Here is a 22,263-nt window from a genome sequence, read left to right as displayed (position 1 = left end):
GAAATTATAAGACATTTTATAACTACATTAAAATGCAAATATCTGTTTGGAACACGAGCGTTGAGATGAGCGTTTGTGTCGTATTTGATGGTTACCGTTTTTTTTTTTTTTTACCAATGCGGATAAATTCCGACGACATCTTCCCGTCTTGTCCGCGACTGCAACGAATAACCTGGATCAGACAGAAAAAAATAGTTAGGGAACATCACAGATACTCCGATATAAATGCTGGCATCAGTATTCATCTGTTGTTAAACACTGCGAGCTCGTCCCTCCTAACATAGCCGGCGTCTGTTTTGCCAATGCAGGTCTGTGCCAGCACGAAGCGCTAAAAAAAAAAGCCCCCTGCTGGCAGACAGACAAGCGCTTCAGGACAGATGCACAGACGACAGGAAAGTCTTCGTATTTCATGTACAAATCAGGATTTTTAGACAGTGAGAACATACTAGCCTATCCTATATCGGCTATATCACCACCACGGCGGTCCCTTGATTCACTGGCACGTATACGCGCGACCCTTTGCACATGCATGAAACGCCGACAGCTGCGCTTGTAGTTGCAGACAACAGCGTCATCTTACATTTCCTAAAGGCCCTGTGATCTTACACAATTACGCAACCACAAAGCCTTCAGGAGTCACATGGATTTACTTTCCCCAGGAAAGAGAAAAGAAGCACCAGCTGTACGCTGCATATGGCAAAGCGTGAGCCGGGATCCGGAGAGGAGGCAGGAAAATCAGCGTTTACAGCAGTGTCAACCACGGCATTACCCTCCTACTACGTCCGGCATGTCTCCAACTTGCTGCGCAGGAGTTCCTGCATGCAGTCGAACCTCTGCAAAGGTAACGTGAATCTGCCACCAGAGTGAGATGTCACACTGCCTCTGTTCCCTTTGTTTCTGTGCTTTCAGATTTTCTTGTGTCCCACTTTTATGAGCTCATCTCCAGCTCTCACATCCAGGAGAGACAAAGACTCAAAGCTCAACCAGAAGCGGGAAGAAGAACAAAGTCAAATCTATCATTTAAAAAATGACTTTGTAAAATGATGAACGACAGCGGCCACAAATGGATGAAGATGGGCGGGTCGTCAGTCCCGACCGCTTCTGTTCGTCGGCCCGTTTAAGTCACTCTAAACTCACCATTTGCCTGTGGTCCCTCACACTGGCGCAACGCATTTAGAACATGCATACAAGTACATGTACATATAACACACATGCACGCACGCACGCACGCACGACTGGTCCATTTCCCACTCAGAAAAGCAACAATTAATCCAAAGGTAACAGCTGCTGGATCAGACCTATCCTCACCATCTCATGTTCTTCCTTTTCTCTGAGCGCTGTACGTGCGGCGACTGCGAAGCTGTTCCCCTCGTCGCTACCCCTCCATCACTCGCTCTGCTCTTTTGTCTCTCCTCTTCTTCCTTGCCTCTCTCAGACACTGTCCCTGGCTCTGTTTTCTGCCTGCTTCCCTCTGCCAAGTCACATCATTATTCTCCAGGCTATTAGAGTCTGAACGGGCAACGTCTATACGGCAGGTATGCTGCGCGTACACACACACACACACACCACTCTCATCACACACCTAGATACACGCAACAGAAAAAACGGACATTGCACGAATCCATCATCTGGTGCTGTACCAACACCCCCGCTTCCACACCGACCCCTACACAACCAACGGCGACTTCATCTATGACCCTCTCCTTTCAAAAATCTGTGTCACCTACATCACACACACACACACACACACACACTTATGCAAGCATGCAGTATCTACAGATATCGTTCGCTCTTCTCCAGCCTGAACACTCTCTTTCACTCTGTCCCCGCCTCCCCCTGCTCTGTCTCAGCCCTTCCTTATTTTCGTCCCTCCCCTCTCCGTGTCTCCCCCACTCCTTACTCCTCTTCCCACTCTAACCCGGTGCATTATTTTTCCCTGGCATGACATCCCATCCTATCCACACCGCAGCCTACGTCTGCAACGCTGCTGTGTCTCAAATTGGGTGTCCTGTTACTTTGTTGTTGTTGTGTGTGTGTGTGGTGTGTGTGTGGTGTGGTGTGTGTGTGTGTGTGTGTGTTGTGTGGTGTGTGTGTGTGCCTGAACTTGAGCTGCTACGTTCGAGCATCTGGCGAGGAGAGAGGCAAACGTGCTCAGATGGAGGTGCACGTGTGAGGTGGGTGCGTGCATGTCCTTGTGTACCAGTGTGAGCACATGCATCCATATGTGCGTGTGTGTGTGCGTGTGTGTGTGTGAAGAAAATAAGGGAGACAGGGCGATGGTGGGAGCTCGCAGACGGGCGGTTGTGGATTTTACAGCACAAAGATCAAAGCCACAGCAAAGCCCCAAGGTGATTAACCCCCCAGCCGTTGTGACCGCAACGCCGCTGCTCGTCTTCCATATTTCATTAACACAACAGGCTGCTATGTGCACCAATTCATCGCACAACCCACCGAGCGCCTTTGTTGCACTTTCCCCTCTCAAAAGACGATCTAAACGCCAGCAGACGCTGCAAAACCGGCCAAAGGGAAAAACGCCGTGTGTGCACAAATCAGGCAAAACACCTTTAAAAAGAAACGTCGAATGTTGTGCATCGCTAGCTGCTAAACTCTGAGAGAATAAAGACCTGAATGAAAAAAAAACACATGACGCTAGAAATATTTAACTTAAATAAACCATTAAAGATCGCAATGCGTTTTATAGAATAAGTAGTTTGAGACTGTAAAGGACCTATTTTCTCTGAGTAAGAACATTGTGGGGAGCCCTTTCTTTGGTGTGCGCTCCGAAAAGAGCAGCGCTTGACAGAGATTGCTGATATATGCTCTTTTTTCCCTTCCTCGCCGGAGCACTGCAACGCAATGCGGATACTGAGTGTCTGAGCCACTAACCAGACACACTAGGGGACACTGGGAGGGGGGAGTAAGGGAGGAGGAGGGGGGGCATCGATAGGGGGAGAAGAAAAAAGAGGTGGAGGTAAGCAAGTTCATATACAGCCCTTTGCTTCAGGATTCAAGACACACTCCTGTCTGGGCACACCATCATCTGCCCATCACCAGAGAGGTACGTGCATGCATGCCTGCACACACACACACACACACACACACACACACACACACACACACACACGCAGAGAAAGACAGCGGATGCAAAACTATACATACAGGTATCAGAAACTGCACCAAATAATCCATAAAGGTCTAGAACCAATAACAACAGCAGTGCAGCATAACAATAGTGTGTGTGTGTGTGTGTGTGTGTGTGTGTGTGTTTAAATGTAACCCTTCTAGTGCATCTGGACTTGATTGCCAGGTGAGGATAAATTAAATAACACCTTTGATAGCACAGTAAAGCATTAAAAAGGTGGAAGGGAAAGCATTTAAAATGGAAGCCACTTGTCCGCTCCCCCGTGTCCCGTGTCCGGTGTTGTACCACCTGGGGGGCTGGGAAGAGCGCTGGGGATCCATTTGAAGTCGGGGTGACGCCGCAGGGAAAGCTAGAAGGTTGTACAGTTATCTCCAGGCTGTTTATGATGCGAAACATACAACCAACTACCTCACGCTGCAGAGCACCGGAGCAGGGGCTCCACCTGGAGCCTTCTTCCTCTTCCTCTTCCTCTTTGTCGACGACATGTTTGCGTCACCCTCCTCAGACACAATCTTGAATTTCCATCATCACGCTGGGAACACTTTTACTGTCTTATAATAATAATAATAATAAATAACCTCCATGGGCAGGAGAGCAGTTTAATAGTGTGACTGAAAACGCCCAAATATCTGCACTCTCTGCATTTTTGTGGACTTGTCTCCCTCTTGTGGGGGGACAAAGTAGAGAGCCCCCCCCCCCCAACTCCAACAGCACTGCTTCAAAACCGAAGGCTAAGGAAGATTTTCACTGCTTCTGAATCCAAAGACAAGCATTTAACCTGCTGTGGCTTAATGTAGGCGTCTTCCTGACCTACTTCTGTAAGTGGGAGCTGCTGAAATATTCCCTGTGCTTAAAGACTCGCTGCAGCCTCAGAGCCCACAACTTCCGATTCCAGCGCGAGGTTCATGTCGACGGCTCTGCTCGTTCTGAAGCCGACTCCTTATCTGATGTTACACTTCATTCCTGATATGAACTTCTATGATATTTACTCTAAACTGGGAGCACTTGGCGAACCACCAATGCGAGTTTGGAATATTCATCACACAATTCTAATATGCTCTTGTTTAGACTTCAGGGTAGAGAACCACCAAACCATCGTGGGGGTGATCATACTGGAAAAGCCACCGTGGGGAGCAACCTGCCACAGCCCTCGGGTCGGGTACTAACGAGGCCAAACGCTGTCAGAAATGTGAGGAATCCTTTTGTCGGGGACACACATGAGTCATGTAACAGATTAATAGGAGCGAGAATGAACGAGAACAAATTTTGACAATAACCCCGACACACTAAAACAGTATAAACTTATTTTTGTGGATTATTGAGGCACCAGTGTAAACACCAGAGCACTGTAAACCAATTTTCAGTGTAACAAACAGAACCTAATGGCAGAGTAATAGTTGGACAATTTAGACTAACAGCACTATGCAGGCAATCTCTCTCGCGCTCCATAAATAATGGGGCGCACCCCTCATTCGACATCTAGCTGAGGTGATCTCCAGAAAAAGCAGCAAATTGGCTGTTGTTAGCACTCAAAGGCTGTGTTTTGACACCCCTCCTGTGCGCCTCAAGGACTCATTGATTATTTGATAGCTGTGTGTAGCTCAGTTGCTAGGCCTCCTATTCAGCTCAGTCAATGCAGAAAAAGTGCAACCTTTAAGTCTCAGACGACTGGTTGTCCAAACCGAGGCTGGGTTCACAGCAGTATATCTGTGAATGGTCGGGGCCGGGTCGCCCCCCCGACCCTTAACTGTGTTCTAAATGCATTCTTTAACAGGCGTAAAGGTGAATAAGAGGATCAGCAGCTGTTATGGGTTTGGTTTAACATCACTGTGTAGACAAAATCTGCTGGGAAGTCATTTTTTAATGATTAATATTCAAGATTTAACCTTTCACAGAAAGAATCCAATTGAGTGTGGATTTAAAATGTGTGCTCGCACCAGATGCTTAATAGAGTTTTTTACTGGCCGCCTTCCAAATGCAAACCTATTCGCCTTCCCTCTCTCCCCTGCCTTTTGCCCAGGAAAAAGCCCACCCTCTGGCTACCCTTCATTTTCTTTCTTTAGATGTCCTCACGCCTCTCTATTTGTCATTCATCAAGACATTTCAGGCCCCAAAACCTTTTGCAACTTTTCCAGACAACCCCCCCCTTGATCCCTGATTCTGCACCTCCTCTTTTAAAACCACCATCACCCTCTCATTCACAGTCAGATCACGCATGAATGCGGCATGGTTGTGCCACTGCCAGCTCTTTGCCAAACTGCCTGGCTGGTGCGAAGCGGCTGCTCCGGCCAGTTCTGGACCCTGCGTGGTACTGGTCCAGGTAGAGGCTTATCCAGGATTAAGGCTTTCACTTAAGAGAACAAAAAGAAATAATAATATTAAGCTGAAATCCAAACCTCAGGCAAAAGAAAGGACCAAAATGGAATTCCAATATCTTTTTTTTCATATTTGAGTTTACAAATTTTAGCACGTTTGCTGAATTTTACAGCTCGCTACGCTACGCCCACCTTTAAGTGGCTGCTGTCGAATTTTTGGTGCAACGTCCATTGTAAATTGTGTATTCACCCAAAGATTCTTGCTGAAATATCAACGGGAATAATCCTTATACAGCTACAAAAAAGGGTGATTGAGAAGTGACTTTTGATTCTGGTTGTTGGGTAATGAAAGTTCCTGATTCCAGCAACGACATTGGTAACAATAATATGGTAAAATTCTAAACTGATGTTGCCACCTAAAGGGCTGTTATCTCGCTAGCACACGGTTTTCTGGTTATATGGTGCTTATAAAACGCGTCAAGGCAGTTTTATTTTTCACATAAGGGGGTTTGATGAAGGTTAACACTGAATAGAAATTTCCGTCAGCATAAAGTGAATCTGTCCTTGTTGAAAATGATTTTTTTTAAACAGAGCAGCATTCAACAAAAAAGAAACTAGTTAACTGAAAAGCGGCAGTAAAATCAAATATATAGGCACGGACACTTCATGGTTCTCCCTCAGATCTGGGATCAATGTTAAGGTTAGTAGTAATACACAGAGAAACTCTAGTACCCCCTCACAATAAAGGGCCACGGACGAGTCAAATCTGCCCGTAACAGCAAATGCTTCTGGAAATCTGGCAAGTGCCACCTAACTGGAATGTTGGCCTCAAACAGCGCTTCTCTTTAGCCACCAACAGCTCTCCCCAATTTTACAATGTTCATGGTAAACAACTGTGATTTTCTTTAAGAGCAATTTAAAAAAGCTGAAGCAAATCAGGGTAAAAGAAAAGAAAGCGGGGCCAGTTTATGAAAAGAACAGCTACACTGATGACACCAAACAACAAAATTCCGATCCTTGTGCCAGACCGTAACTGTATTTATATCAAAGAGGTCATCTGGAAGTCAAGAAAGAAGCAACGATATTGTGAGGGGCTAATGCTGAACCCGGCGGTGACCCGTGCCAGGAGACAACGTCTCAGCTCCACCAAAGACGCCGTTGGCTGCCGCCAAATCGCCAACAAATGTAAATGTTACCTCTCAAAAAAAAGACGAGAATCTGCAGCACAAGTTGCCCGAACCTCCCTTTTTCTTCTCCTCGTACCATATTTACAAAGGCAGAAAACGTTACCATGGAACACACTACCAGGCAACCTCGGTGGCTTGGCACGATGCCCAATAGTTGCTAGGGCACTGTTGTCAAGGCTGTTGGTGAGTGGGCCACGTGTGCGTCTGCGAGAGCATGTCCTGTAATTATCGATGCATGGGAGAGAACGTGCATTTTAACGTGTTTATGGGCCCCCAAACTGGGAGCTTGAAAGATCTTAACTGAAAATCCAATGACTTTTCTGGCATAAGGAGGTTTCTCTGAACACAATAGGCTATTTTCTCTAAAAATTTGTGGATCACAAATTATAGAGGAAGCTTTTATTGTAATCATTTTCCTTGTAAATAAAGAGGAAACATAATGATGCAAACAGATTGAAAAGACCCAAATGCACTCATGTTAAATAACATACACAGTTGGTGTTCTTTCACGAGGCTGATGCCCAACAGGAGGGTAGTAGCTCATATTTGATGGTTTTGTAGACGAATGTGATGAATTAAAGTTTTACCTTAAAAGCTGGACTACTTTGACGGTTCTCCAGTCACTGCTGAGGTCCTCGTGATCCAGAAGCTCCTAAAATCAGCCAAACATTGTGCAGATTATCATCATGAAGTTGTGAGATGTAAATAAATAAAGCCAGCGACCCAGTTGCAACGTCCTCTGGGCTTTTATCCAGACTACATATGCAGCAAAGCTGTTTTCCACAAACGCCTAAACTAAATCATCAAAGGACACTACTGAATAATTAAAGCAATCCAATCGGTGATTATAGAAAAGAAAACAGACATTAATGACAGAGGAAGTACAAGAGCGTGAGACTATCAAAAGGGCAACGGTGATGAGAATAAATCAACCTGAATAGACCTAAAGTAATGGCACAAAATACATGAAGGAAACAGACAATGTTGATGAACACTGCATCAATAATAGAGCTGAAAAATACAATATGACGTTATGTTTCAGACAAGTAAAAAACAAGCCTATGGCTGAGCAGCGCAATAAAGGTGTCGTCTACTCAATAATTTCTACATTTTACACACAAAAGGCCCAATTTTAAGACCAACAAAAGTCAGAAAGCTTCAAGAACCTCAGAGTCCAACAGTGGAGTGTTTCTCCGAACATCTTATTACCAAACTCGTTCTTCTCCAATCTTGAAGTAATGAATTGTCACTAAAATTGAGTGTGTGTGTGTGTGTGTGTGTGTGTGTGAGAGAGAGAACCGTGCTGCAGTCGACGGTTCAGGTGTTCATCTCGGTACAGCAGGGCTGGATCAATAAGGAATCCAGGTTCATGACATTAATTTGTCTGAAATGCTCCTTTACAAATGTGTGTGTGTGTGTGTGTGTTTTAACTTCACTTGATGCAGAAGTGTTCACATCGTGGTTCTTGTGTGCGCTGCCTGAGGAATCAGGCAGGTGCTGCATCTGTGGACGCGTGGACGCAGGGTCCGTGTGCTCATGGTTAGCGGTTAGCATTGTTTGTCCAATGCGGCAGAGGGCGGGGTGGCGGATCAATAGCAAACAAATGAATTCAAATCAATATTAAACTGGGGAGTGAAGGAGGGAGGAGAGACTGAAAGTAAGCGTGAGGGGTGTTGCACCGCGGATACGGAGGAGGAGGAGGTGGGTGGGTGGGAGGGGTGGTGGGGTGGGAGAGAAGTAGCTGCACGCTGGGGGGAGAGCGCTGATGTCTGCAGCACAACCCTCAGCGCTGGGGGGCCAAACTGATGGTGAAAGGGGGGGAAATAAAAGGACTCCGTATCCGTGAGCTCATCCCAACGCCAAGGTCACGCCCCTCAGCTTCTTCCTCCACGTTCACCTGGCTGCATTTCTACTCTGCCAAACCCAGAGCGCTGATCTGTGGAGCGACAACAAGGCCCCCCCCCGTATGTTCTGTCCCACGCCTAAATGACAGGTTTCTTGTCCCTGCGCGGGATAAAAGTAAAGATCTTAGGAAGTGAGGATTTATTTCTGACCTTTAAACCCGATCTCCCGAATGGAACTCGGCATTTTCAGCCATTTGAGTTGGGATGGAGCGTGTTTGGACTGCAGGCGTCTCCGTCCCTCAGTGTTTATATTCAAGGTTTAGAAGCACTCGAATCGACACTTTGGTTCAATCATCATTTACAGTAAAAGCAGGTGATTATTTAGCAAAGCTAGTGTGGCTGCATTGCTAATTATTCCCTAAATTATTCCCTTTCAAATTAATTTACGCGGATGTTTGTTTTAAAATTTAAATATGAGAAGCCGTCAGTTGAAAGGGGTGTGAATATACTGGCTAATGGGTAAAAAAAAAAATCTGTTTATAATTACATGAAACCAGATAAATGCAGGCAAAATGGTTTGAAAGGGTCAGATTGTAGTTAATTTGCAGAAAGGCAGTGATTTTAATTAATGCTCTAACGAACATTAGCGTCTTTCTGAGGCTAAACTGTCAAATCGTGACAGTTCCACGTGTTTAATCTAAAGCTTCTCTGAAAACGCACATGCATCCCCGTTCCCAGAAATAGTGCTTCAGCCTTTTTATCCGAGTGGAACTGAAATCCACGTTAAATAGTTGTGTTAATAAAGTGTCGTGCGGAGGAGCATCTCCTGCCTGCACTTCAAAGGTGTTTGACATTATTTCGCTCCTTCTTGAAAGCGAAAACAGCCGAGCTGTATCGGTTCATCTCTCGCCAGTGGGATCAAAGCACTAAGAGCCGCTCGGGAGCTGAAATTGAATGAAATGTTGAAGAGATAGTGGCTAAAACAAACATGAGTGCCTGTGAATGGGCACTCTTCATTTCCAGCTCAAGGTTCCTCGGCGGATCACGTTCTGCGATAAAGGCCTCACTCTGCTTACAGATCATTATCTCCATTGTCATACAGGAAATCATGCATGCATGAGGTTATTTGTCTAAATGGATTCAATGTGTGACCTTGTAAAAGGCACGCGGTCGGACAGACGGGCCGTCGAGGCTGCGGACGGACAGACAGACACCTGAGGCCGCGTCCGCAGACAGGCTACAGGAGAAGCAAACATCACGTCTCTCAGCTTCTCCTCCGCTCTCATTTCAAATCTGACAGCCTCCCCCTCTTTGTCTCCGTGTCCCCCTGAGCTGTGCTGTGTGTGCACCATCCCCGCCTCTAATGTGGTCTGGCGTGCATACCCATGGGTGCCTGCGCGCCGCCGCCGCCGCCGCCGTCCTAATGCCGGGTCAAGGGGGCATCTGAAGCCGCGCAACGCTGTCTGTGACGTCATCAGTCACCGCTATTACTCACGTCTCACCTCCCTTCACTGTCTGGAACCGCCGGTGGTTCGGGCTGGGCGGCGGGCCGGGTAGATACACACACGGCCATGTTGTCACAGCTAAATAAATTGGTATTTGAGAGGCCTAACACCAAAATTCTCCAAATCCAATTTGCAGATTTAGGTCAGCTCACATAGAGTTGAGAGATTATTTTAGTGCCCTGTTCAACAATCATTTATGCCACATTATTATCATTTTTGTCACTACAGAATGTTTAATGTCTCTTTGAAATTAAAATCTGTTAATAATTCAGATGGAAACAGGCAAGACAGCTCAGCTGGGATTTAATACCCATTAAGCATACATTAAGTGATTGCTCGTCACTTTAATAGATAAAGACAATTTCCTAATTTGTTACATGGAAAAACACTTAAATAATCATAAGGACTGTTTTTAATTTATTTTATCTCGATCTAATAGTCAAAAAGTTGCATTAATGGCATTGCAGCCATTCCAGTTAGCCCTTTAAACTATCAGATCTAATTATATATCCAGTTTTCAACATACAGCAAATGCCACACAAATTAAATAATATTAACTTTGACTTATAGGCAATTTCAACTCTGTCAAAATCACCATACATTATAAGATAAAATAACACAAAAATAAACAACTAAGACAGGTACTCATTCATATTTTTTTTACATTCATTACCAAAAGTATTTAAATTATTCAATTGATTCCATTCGTTAAAAGACTATTTCAGACATGGATCGGGACGACAGAGGGAATAAATTGTGGTATGCTGTCATGTAGAAGTGTTCTCCGATGACATCTGACTCAGGGTTTCCACTTTTTACAGTTGTTACGACGATGTTACGATGTTCTAATGTGGCGAACATCCCCCAAGTACATAAAACGAAACAGCACCACATGAAACCCTCGAGCCAAGCGTTCCACGGGCGCTCGGCAAGTGGAAAGACGTGGAGCACGGTAGAACAATAGAATCTCCAGATGTGGCTGCATGTGGAGGAACATGTGTGAGAGGTTCCGATTGTATCAAATCACCACGTCTGCCATCAGCACACGCGCTCCCGCGGGCGGGGGTCTGTCTGTCACCTCCCCTGTCAGCCAATGAAAAGGTGAGAACTCAGGAACATAGATAGCTGCTATGAAAGCTCTCAGCCTGTGTGGGAACGCTTCGCACCCACCGCATAAATCATCCATGACCGGTAGCACCAGGCGCCATATGCATGCTACAGCATGGCGTTGATAACAAGGACGCCGACGTCATAGTTACAGGTTTAGAGAGAATGTGTGTCTGCGTCTGCACGCTTCGCCCTAATGAAGGAAGGATGTGTGGAGAGCTGGCGCCAACCGGCTTGAAAATATTAGCAAAAAAAAATACGGGGAAAATAAAGGGACGAGCACGTTGTGATTCATAATTACAGCTCGAATTAAAAACGAAGGAGGGAGAAAAAAAGAGGACAAATTCAGCGAGAGACAGGGTAAAATGAGGAGAGAGACGGAGACGGGCGGCAGAACGGGGCGACAGCAGCGGATGCCTGAAGAGGCGTCAGACTCTTGTCGGAGCAGCGGCCTCGTTGCACAGGACTGAGGAATTCTCCCCGTCCCCCCGGACACATTCCTCCGCTGCTCAAATATTAACCAGCGCTGCGCCACCTTACTGTACCGCAGCACCGCGCTTTGCTTATCCGGCCCGCTGACAACATATCTTACATTAACCGCATCAAAAAGCACGTTAGCACCCGCGAGCAAAGGGTGCGGCAAATACTGTGGAAAATCCAACGAAACGCCCTGCAAATCCCTCCGAATCCTCGGGCAAACGAGGACATATCAGGTGAAGAGCCCTGACTCGACAGGCTGCCCTGTGCTTTCTCCAGAGAATGGGAGCACATGCGTGCACGGAGCCCTGCGAAAACACATTTGGAAAATATCAAGGCAAGAAGGGCTCTATTGTACTGGAGGGGCAGAATGTAGCTCTTATTCTCCTGCTGCTGGACCAGGGGCACGAGGGTGACATCAGCACAAAGAGGAAAATGTAATGTGAGGCATGTCCAAAGCTAGTTTCAAGGCTACGGCCCACAGGACCGTCTTTATACCTACGCTCTCTCACTTTTCAGCAGCATCTGATAATCGGGACGTGACCACCAGATGACCCTTCCACTTGTTTTTGTCCAAGATAAGTCATAGCCAACAGTGTGACGCTCAAACAGGCGAATGTCTGCATGCAGGATTTGCACAGCACATATCTGTGAGGTTAATCGGGACGGAATGACTCAGGGAAGCGTAATTCAATTATTCTGATGGCGGATCGACGTTTCGATCAGGCCACAGACTAAAATGGCTGAACAAGTGATTCTGAATGCTGAATGCCATTTAGCAAATGTTTAGCCATTAAAGCACTTGATTTAAATCCAGCTCTACGTGGAGCCGAACGAGGCAGCAAAAAAAAACAAAAAACAGACGCTTATTCTGCATCATTTGTGAATGAAATAAAACCCTTTTTCTGCTCTTACCTTGAATAACGACCGCCATCGCTGGAAAAGGCTCAGGCCATTTCAGATGAACCTGAAAAACAAATAAAACAATCAGTGCAGACACCCCATGAAACATCATCAAGAGCAATTCCAAAAACATTGGTGATGTATTTGATAAACCTGCCAATGTTTAATGATGCTGCGTCCACAGATTTATCAAACCGCAGCACACATTTGTGTATGACCTCGGGGGGATTTGTATTTATGGTACCGGTGCAGACCACATTAGGATGGTGTAATATTGTACGGCTGTTCAGATTCTCAGTTTTCAGCTGGGAGCGAAGAACTCAAGGACCTCTGATTCAAATCTACGCGCAATGGCAGCCTGCATGGGAATTCCTACGCTCTACTTCCATCTATTAATGTGAGCTGTGGTTGAATGTCATCAATTATGCACCAGAAACACAAGATTCTCCGGGAGCTGGAGGATCTTTGGGTGAGGACACGGGACTGCGGCGCAGTGAATATATAGAACGGCTGCATTGTCCTCTGCAGTCAGATGTTCAACTCCATCGACGAGAACAAGCTGTCAGCACAAATCTTGCACGTTTGCTGAGCAAACTGGATTTAATGAGGCTAACGGTTTTGTGTTAACTCATTGATGTTAACTCACTTAAACTAAGTTCAACCACAAATGAACTGAGTGGAGGAAGAGAAAGAGCGTGACAGTGCTACTATAGTATCTTTACATTAGGGCCTCTTCCCCTTTAAGGCCCAGAGTGTGTTGACCCTGCCAGTGAGTTCATACCATGAGCAGACCCATATAGCTTCTCTTCCAGATCCCCTGATCACGACCCTGCTGAGCTGCCGCCTCAGTTATGTAAGATTACGTAAGACCAGCTCCATCTGAGTAACATTTCATAACTTGGGGTCTCCTCAAACTGGCATTGCCACCAAATCTCCCATGAGTTCCACCCACAGACTCCAACGGCTTTGGAAAGTAAAAACACACACACACACACACAAAAACTTGTTTAAAAAGAAATGATACCAGTTGTTTTTACTGGCACATCTCAAGCAACCTTTGTCTCTTCACATCAAAACTTTTTTTCTACTTTTGTTAGGTACAACAAAGGTCAAGGAAAGGTTAAATTAACCAAATTTATTTTGTATTTAACCAAAAGCTTGTTTAACGACAGAACGCGATAATGCTGCCTTTTCATTGGCAGCATCTCATCCCCTTTTATTCAGTCGTTATGAACTTTCTTTGCCCGGCGTTAAACACAAACATGTTATTTGTGGCCTGGCTTGTATCAGCATTTCATCGTTTGGGTCCAATTTCAATCAAATGTGTCGATTATTACGAACCAGTGATGCAGCCGAGGAAAGAAAACAGAAAATAGCCATGAATAGGAAGAGATGTTTCAGCGGTGGCGGAATACTCGGCACACGTAATGGCGGTTCCACGACACCAGCCGGTATATGCAGACAGATAACTGAGGAGTCAGAGCAGATTCAGACTGAACTAGCAGGAGCCAGTGAATCCAAAAACAGGGCAGAACCCTTCAGCATATAACAGAGGAGAGGAAAACGCAGGAGGAAAAAAAGAGTGTCGGAGGAACGTTAGAGAAAATGGACTCGAACGGAAGATCTGACACGACACCCGAATCTTGCAGGTGATACCTACAGAACACAACTCCGACAATCCAATAGAACAAGTCAGTATAAACTAAAACTAAAGACGTCTTTTAGCCAGAACTTTACCGCTATGCGCAAAAATATCCCGGCCAAATTTCCCCGAGACAGACGGACAGGAAGACGGACAGAACTCCTAGAACTGAGCGAAGTTTGTTAAATCAACTTAGATCTTTGAATGAATCCACCCCGATGGGTTTACCGATGACCAACAGTACCGCCGGGGGGGTGGGGGTGGGGGGGGTCGTCTTTAAAGGCAGGCAGATAGAGGAAGGATACCCGGATGAACGGGTGCAAGATGGGATAGAAAAAAACGGGAGAAGCATGGGAGGGGAGAAATCTGCAGGGAAACATAGGAAGAGACGCTGCAGCGTTTTCCTCTCTTTATTCCCGCTCCGTTCCCATTTAGCCTCTCGAATATGTCGTCCGTTCCCATTTAGCCTCTCGAATATGTCGTCCGTTCCCATTTAGCCTCTCGAATATGTCGTCCGTTCCCATTTAGCCTCTCGTATATGTCGACTTCCTATGCAGCCAAGATGCAAAGGAAAGAATCCCATCTGAGAGGGACACGCGTTAGCAGGGCTGACCAGCGCAATCCTGCTTTTACGCTTCATCGTGGCGTTACCAGATAATGACACATGCGTGCACAGATAGCGACATACATGAGTCACATCCATACACACACCGCCGCCTCATGTACTTGGCTCACGTGCACGGGCCCCCTAAATCTGGATGTATTCAGTGATCCAATTCCAGAGCCCCCATGCAAATGTGAACGGAGGTAATCCTTCAAGAAGAGGCAAAAGGAGCAATAACCCAGGATAAAGGAGGGCTGATGGAGAGAAAAAAGGAGAGGAGGAGCAACAAATGGGGCAGATGAATAGGATGGGGGGGCTTATCCACAAATTTTGCCAAAAAAGCAGAGAAAGAACAGACGAGTGTTGGAAAATTACACGGCGCAAAGTAGGAGGATATTTTAAAGGCAGCGTGTGTGTGTGTGTGTGCGTGTGTGTAGTGGAATACTCACAGGACTGAGAGCAGGGCTGTGCTGAAGTGATGAAAAACAGACTCAAACAAAAATCAGAGGCCGTCGCAGCGTTTCACTTCAGAGGAAAGTCCAGCGTCTTGTCATTCTGGAGTTTAGGGGTTTTTCCCTTCATTCTCCCGCGATTTTGCCAGTTCTGCTACTCAGTCGTCCCTCCTTCCTAAAAGCCCTGCTCCTCTCTTCCCCCTCCTGTTTCACCAGTGCCGGTACTCTTTACTACCTCTCTCTCTCTCTCTCTCTCTCCTTCTCTCTCATTCTGTCTTTCTCTCTCCATTTTCCCTTCATTCTGTGCCTTTGTCTGTTTATTAATCCCGCCATTTCTTTTCCTTCAACCCAAGTCTTCTACGTGCAAGTAAGTTTAAAAAAAAAAAAAAAGGTTTCTAAGCTGAAATCACGTTTAAAAAAATGCTGCTCGGGAAAAGACGAGCGTTTTAGAGTATTCGTTCTGCTGCAGCGGCAATCCGAGGCCTGCTTGTCCACGGCGCCACATGCAGCAGAGCTAAAACATCCGCGAGATGTTGCTGGGTACGAGAGCACAGAACCAGAACCAGCAGCCCAAAAGAAGAAAAAAAGGAAAGAAAGAAAGAAAGAAAGAAAGAAAGAAAGAACACGCTGCGGTCGATCTCCAGTGAGAAGTGAGGGGAAGGAGTGGGAAGGACTCCGGGGTGTGTGAGAAGTGGTGGGAGGGGAGAGAATGCGAGAAGAGAGAAAGAGGGAGCGAGAGAGAGAGAGAGGACAAGAAAACTGGGGTTCATGGAGAGATATCAGGAAGGGAGGGATAGAGGAGGAGTGTGTCAGTGGAGAGAGGACAGAGAGAAGGCGAGAGCAGTCATTCAGGGGTTTTTTTCTCTTTTCATGGTCGTTTTGCATGATTTTTTTTCGGCTCACAGTTCCAAGGCTTATTCCTTTTTCTGCACAAGGAAAATGAAGGAGGAATAAAGCCAAGGAGAAAGACTGACAGTGGGCTTTGTCTGCTGGCCCTGCCATTCCTTTTCCTGGTTTCCTTTCTGCTGTGACTCTCTATTCAGCCTCCTTTCTGCACGTGCACTTGAACTCTAAATCCTGTCTGCTTTCCCCTCCCCGCTCTCCCTCGCTCTTCCTGTCTCTCCGGGGCAGATGCTTGAAATAGAGCTAGCAGGCAGGAGAGAGAGGAGGCGGGAGGGAACAGGAGAGAGCAGGGGGACAAAAAAGGGGAGAGAGATGTTGAGGGGGGGAGGGGAAACACACAGACAGGCAGCACGGCTCAGTGTGCACGCATGCGAGTGTGTGTGTGCATGCGTTTAAGTGCACGCGGTCATAAACACCCGCGCATTTACCACAGATTTAGGAGAAGTTTCTCACACGCCAGGCGGGTGATAATCAGCACGCGCTGTTAGCCTACATACCAGAGAAAGACGACATGACTTTTTGAGGTCAAAGAAGGAAATAAATAAAACATCAGCAGGGATTTCTATATTTTCATCAGCTTAAAGTCTTGAACCAAGCACACCAGCAATGAAGCCACATGGCTGAGCGTGACCCCAGAATAACGATGGCTGCGAGCAATTACTTGCCGTTTTATACTGATTAATCCCCCCGTTACAGTAACGAGGGAATATGGTATTGTTAATATTAGCAGCAGCACATCAAACACGTTTGACTTTACTCACATTTAGTCAATGACTTTCAGCTCCAAATCAAACACCATACGCAGGTTATTAGTGTTACTAATACAGCCTGGCTGCTCTGCAGGTTTATTGAGTATTATTAGGGGTCTTTGCCTCTCATAAGCACTGCAGTACTTCACAACACGCTACTGTATGGATTCACTGATGTATTTTAGCATTTGTAAAGAAAAGCCTAGGACACGTAGCTTATACAAAGCAAGAATGTCTCATGTGGGTATTAATGAATGTGTAATTGACTGTTACTTCATCTCAAACCACTGTTTCTTAAACGTGTTTAAAAATATTTTGAAATAATATTAAAGCCTCACCTCGCGCGCAGCATCCCAACATACGACCACATGCATTCACTGGTTAACCACAGACAGCAGTGGCTGAATAACTTGCATACCGCATAGATTGTTGTCCAAGGAGGAAACTCTTGCGCTTGGAGAGGGTTTAATAGCAAACTGATCTGAAAAGATTGTCTTTACATTTATTAAACATCCACAAATGATTGAGACAATCTGTATCTAAAAGGAACTGTTAATTCCTGGCGATCCTAAAAGATATTTGCGGAAGTTGAGTCGACCTTCCTTATTTATTTGAGGTTAAAAAAATGTTAATGCAATAACGTCACAATAATAAGACACCCTATATAAATAATAACAATAGTACTGAAGTTGCCATTGTTTTTCCTGTCTTTGTGCCTTTAGTATTTGCTCCTCTATTACTTGTCTGATTTAAGATACTATGGCCTGGAAAGAGCTCTCTTCCTCTTCGAGCCTGCTCGGACGATGTTTTCTTTATTATTGTGGTCGTGTGTCTGAGGATTGTAGGGTCTTTAACACATTTCTTCTCGCTCTCAGGTCTCAATTTTAGAAGAGATTTTAATAAATGCACCCAAAACTAACCTGCAGGTATTATTTGCAAGCAAAAGAAAGGGCGAGGTTGTCACTTACTGGGTGCTGGTGATGTCTTCCCCTGCTGACCTGCAGCACACTTTCACTGGCCTGGAAATAACGAGAAGTAGGCCAGAACCGGAGAAACGCCGCACCGCCCCCTAGTGGAGGACGCACGGAATAGCTGAGCGCTGCTCACCGCTGACAAACGTCTCTTTAACCATTTTAATACGCCCGTTCTGACGCACAGGTGAGACAAAAGATATGGTTTATAATACACGCATTTGACTTCTGGTATCCTGGTGGAACGATTGTTAAAAATTGTTAGCGAGCCTTAATCGAAGTTAGAATATTATCCTCCGTTTACGTCTGCCTCCACATCTACGTTATGTATGAACTAGCTAATACTTTACCCACAAACCAAAACAAGGTTCTTTTGTATTGCATTAATAGGTTGTTAAGTGTAAAATACCGTCAGTGTGTGGCAATTTGTATAATTAATCAACAAGAGGTATATGCTAGTACCTGGCAGGTTTGTGCACACCTTACAGCTAACATAGCAACTATTGAGTTAACGCAAATAAAAGGCGTCAGATTTAGAGGACTTTAAAGCCGCTATGTAATCAACTGTTATATTTAATTTGGTGCTCACCTCTCCCCTCTGGAGATGCTGGGTGCAGCGGTGAAAGACGAAAACCCAGAAGTTCTGTCGGCTTTTCTTCAAGAATACGCAAAGAAAAATGCGCAGAAAATAACGTAGCGCACGCGGCCGCGAATGCCACGCCCACCTCAAAGCCTATAGTTATCGTTTAACATAAGTGGAATAAAAGGGAGCAATTTATAAAATGCAATCCGTTTTAGGCGCACCACTATGAGCGTCAAGGAGGAAAGAGGATGAAGAGTACGTAGGAAAACTATCATAGAGGCTTTATTCAACAATAAAGCGGTTTAAAATGCGTTACATAAAACAAGACCAACACTAAGACAGAATGTAAAACCAATATAAATGTGAACTGTGCCTTGGGTGCTGCAGCACAGGTGCTGTAGTCAGTGACCTATAATTATCACTGGAGGTGTTGGTATGAAGGAACTGTGCAATATGCAATCATTTTTCATCACCATGTTATTGAGGCCCTCCGTTTGAATTGCACCTGATAAACACGGAAAACAAAAATTAAAGGACCAATATTCTTTCAGCATCTTTCTCCTTGGGGTTTGCTGCAATCCTCTGAAGAGTGTGTCAATAAAAACCCACGGTCTCTGTTCATGAGCATCAGTTTTCACTTTAATGCAGAAGACTTTCATTCTGGCGGAGGTTAAGGAAAGAAAACTAGGGCAGATATTTGTGCGTAAGATGTTGATCGCTACTCTTTTGTGGTAAAGTTGTGCATCCTTGAATACAAGTCTCCATTTTTCTGTACTCTAATTCAAAAAGAGCTCATCTCAAGGCTTCTGCTGGTGCTGAAATCTCTCTTGAGCGTGAAGTTTTTACAATTGCAATAGTCTATACAATGAAAGCAAACCATATAGGCACATTCCTGTCTCAGTATGCAGTAGCTGCTATCTACTCAGAAAGGCTGACAACAATAGAATCAGGGTCTGCACAGAAACCTGTCAAACATTTGATAAGCTGGAATGTTTGATTTTATGTCTGTTCGGAAGAACGCGTCCTGACCTCTTAAATCGTATCGCAGCATGTATAGGTTGTGTTTCACCATCCAGCATCCGCAGTTCTTTACTCCTGCCTGCAAGTCTTCATTGGAACTATGATAAAAAAAAACTTATGAGGGGGTGTTAGAAGAATAATATTGGCCCCCAGCTCATTTTAGCTCGGCCACTCAGTGAGGCTTAAATGCTCTAGTCACGGAAATACAATTCCATACAATATACATCTGAGCTATATTTTATATTTAATGTCAGGTTCTCTCTCTCTCTCTCTCTCTCTCTCTCACACACACACACACACACACACACATTCAAGACAGGAGTAATCTGAGTTCATTCCTGGTATATGAAGTCCCTACATTGTAAATAGCACTGAAATATTGTCTGTTGTAACTTGTTTACACTGCGGAATGAGAGATGGCAGCTTGTTTGATGTGAAGCCAACAATATTGGGGGGAAAAAATTCTTCCAATGTTTTCTTTTGTAATATATTCCAGGCGTGTACGACAAAATTTGCACTCCAACGTCTGCGTTTGTGTTAATAAAAGTGACCGAGGCCACAACCGCGTTTACACTTTGCTCTGTTTACAGAGCAGCATCCAAGGGAAACATCCTCAGATTTCAGACGGGCAGAAATGGCTTATTGCTTATTTACTTGACTTTGTTATCCTCCCTTATCACCCTGCAACAGCGAGCAACCGCAAACAGCTTTCCATAGCAACTGATCCATGGGAACCAGCACGGTAAGTACAAATACCATAAATAGATGCTCTGTTACGCTGTTGTGTGTGTGTGTGTGTGTGTTTATGCTTTAACTGATGAATTAACTTGACAACTGCATCTAAAGAAACCCACCATCTGTAATTACAGAGAGAGGGAATCATAGGGGCAGCAATACACACCAAATCACAGGAGATTAACAACAAAACGACAACTTATACCACCACAAAATGAAAGTTCTTGTGAATTACGGATGTAAGTGGCCTTCCATTTATTTCAGTTTGTCAACATTACGCCTAAACATGTTATTTACGCACACAAATGCAACGTGTGTGGCTGTAAGTGTGGTCACGGCGATGTTCTGTCTTGGCGGCGTCACGTGTGCGTTTAGTTGTTTCTCATGGTGGTGCTGATCCAGCTGTTGTAGCGGCAGACGCGGGCGAAGACGCTGGGGTGTCCCTGCATGGCGCAGTCGTAGCCCCAGGAAACGACCCCCTGCAGCTGCCCGCCACACACCAGAGGGCCCCCGGAGTCCCCCTGCAAGCACACGCACACCTTTCTATTAACACTTAAAAAACGTGGAGAAAACACTGAAAAAAAATACCCCAACACACATGTTGAAGTTTATATCTATGCTAAAAAGGTGTTGCTATAAAATAGTTGTGAAAATGTTTAAACATTTACAGTCTAATTGTGTGAAATAAATGTGTGAAGCAGCTCACCTGGCAGCTGCTGGCACCTCCCTGCATGAACCCGGAGCAGACCATGTTGTCAGTGAAGAGGTGGGGGTAGGCGTTCCTGCAGATCCTGTCATCGATGATGGGCTGCCTCAGGCACTGGAGCCTGTCAGGATAGTATTCTGAGGAGAAGGGAGCAAAAACCTCAGGCTGTGGAGACCATTGAGGGTGTCAGAGAACACAGCGGCATGTTTTTAAATCGACTGTATAAAACTCAGACGGGGAGGGGGGACGTGTCTCTACTCACGGCCGTTGGCAGATGTGTTGCCCCACCCAGACACCATGCAGTTCTCATCGGCCACGGGGCAGCGGGAGGGCAGCGCCACGGTCCGGACGTAGCTGTTGAGGGTGGCGGGGCGGCTCAGCTTGATCAGCATGATGTCGTTGTCCAGGTTGTAGCTGTTGTAATGGGGGTGTGTGATGAGTTTGGCAGCATCGATCCACTGCTCGGTGCCCTCGTTCACAGCAATGTTGTGCTCGCCCAGGCGCACCTGCACGCGGCTAAGAGAGAAACGAGAAGGAATCAATACGGTGAAGAGCCTCTGCTTGATGGTGACCTGATGCCCATCTGTTACCATGGACAATAACTGGACTTACGACTTGTAGCAGTGGGCAGCAGACAACACCCACTGGCTGGAGATGAGGGATCCACCACAGAAGTGGTATCCAGAGTTCAGGGAGACCTGGTAGGGGACAGAGTTCCTGGGACACTCGTACCCTCCCACAACCTTACCGTCCTCAACAGCAACTGAAAACATTGGGTCCAACATGAGAGGCGGTTTACACATATAGGAAGGGCTTAAAGTTGGAGTTTTGACTTACATGCTGCTCCCAGCAAAGCCAAGAATACCAGAGCCTTCATGGTGACCTTTGTAGAAGTGAGAGATCCCTGTTGCACCTCCTTTTATGCACCAGCGTTAACCTTCTCATGTTCAAATCGCCAGCACAGGTAAACATATCGTATCTCTGCTCTGGGAAAGGTGCCACATGCCTGAAAATGACGCGACTTAATCAGATTTACAGAGAAAAAAAGTAATTCAGAAGTTAATGGAATTGGTACAAAGAAAGGTTGAATGTTTGTGGTCGCTAATGTGCGATTTGTGGGGATATTCCCAGCTTCGGACTGATAGCACCAGTTTGTGGTTATCACAGTTCAAATGGGCTGCAGGAACATTCCCACTGCCCAAAAAACCCCAATAAGACTCTTCCAAAACTCCATGCGTGTATATTTGGTTGATAAGTGGCTCCCTGAGTTGGTGTTTGTTTACATTACACATAAATGCTTATTTCCAACCTAATCGAATCATCCCAGTCGCGTCCATGTGGGACCCACTTCTGAGAAATATCCATATGCTCAAAGGCATCGGCGACCTTGAGTCGTGTCATAACTTGGGGATTAATCT

General features: G+C 45.6%; 1 protein-coding gene and 1 long non-coding RNA gene across 5 annotated transcripts; both read right to left on the bottom strand.

Moving 5' to 3' along the window:
* Window positions 1–97: 97 nt before the first annotated feature.
* On the bottom strand, window positions 98–18,470 carry LOC105417209 (uncharacterized). 4 transcript variants are annotated; one of them, XR_964975.2, is made up of 6 exons: window positions 18,391–18,470; window positions 17,799–17,977; window positions 15,176–16,324; window positions 12,493–12,544; window positions 7,232–7,296; window positions 98–172 (listed from the first exon to the last, which is right to left on the bottom strand). It is a non-coding gene; the product is annotated as an uncharacterized lncRNA (long non-coding RNA). The 4 variants fall into 4 exon arrangements; XR_003890316.1 differs by lacking the exon at window positions 98–172 and adding an exon at window positions 3,615–5,492; XR_003890317.1 differs by lacking the exon at window positions 98–172 and adding an exon at window positions 3,615–5,492 and having other exon boundaries at window positions 17,799–17,899; window positions 18,391–18,457.
* Window positions 18,471–20,360: 1,890 nt separating this feature from the next.
* Window positions 20,361–21,823, bottom strand: LOC101067258 (trypsin-3-like). Its single transcript, XM_003969299.3, has 5 exons — window positions 21,683–21,823; window positions 21,458–21,608; window positions 21,108–21,361; window positions 20,846–20,982; window positions 20,361–20,660 (listed from the first exon to the last, which is right to left on the bottom strand). Exons 1-5 carry the CDS (start codon window positions 21,720–21,722, stop codon window positions 20,511–20,513), a joined length of 732 nt encoding a protein of 243 aa, XP_003969348.2. The 5' UTR covers window positions 21,723–21,823; the 3' UTR covers window positions 20,361–20,510.
* Window positions 21,824–22,263: the final 440 nt, after the last annotated feature.

Source organism: Takifugu rubripes, chromosome 12, assembly GCF_901000725.2.
Source record: "Takifugu rubripes chromosome 12, fTakRub1.2, whole genome shotgun sequence".
NCBI classification, from domain to species: Eukaryota; Metazoa; Chordata; class Actinopteri; order Tetraodontiformes; family Tetraodontidae; genus Takifugu; species Takifugu rubripes.
The sequence above is the reverse complement of the archived record's forward strand: the minus strand, read 5'-3'. Positions and strand labels throughout refer to the sequence as shown.

Bases quoted from the DNA above. Each gene is read 5' to 3' on its own strand.
- LOC101067258 (XM_003969299.3), bottom strand. From the start codon at position 21,722: ATGAAGGCTCTGGTATTCTTGGCTTTGCTGGGAGCAGCAT. The intron at 21,362-21,457 runs GTAAGTCCAGTT...TTTCTCTCTTAG, and splicing joins GCTGCCCACTGCTACAAGTC to CCGCGTGCAGGTGCGCCTGG. The intron at 20,983-21,107 runs GTGAGTAGAGAC...CCTTCTCCTCAG, and splicing joins CAACACATCTGCCAACGGCC to AATACTATCCTGACAGGCTC.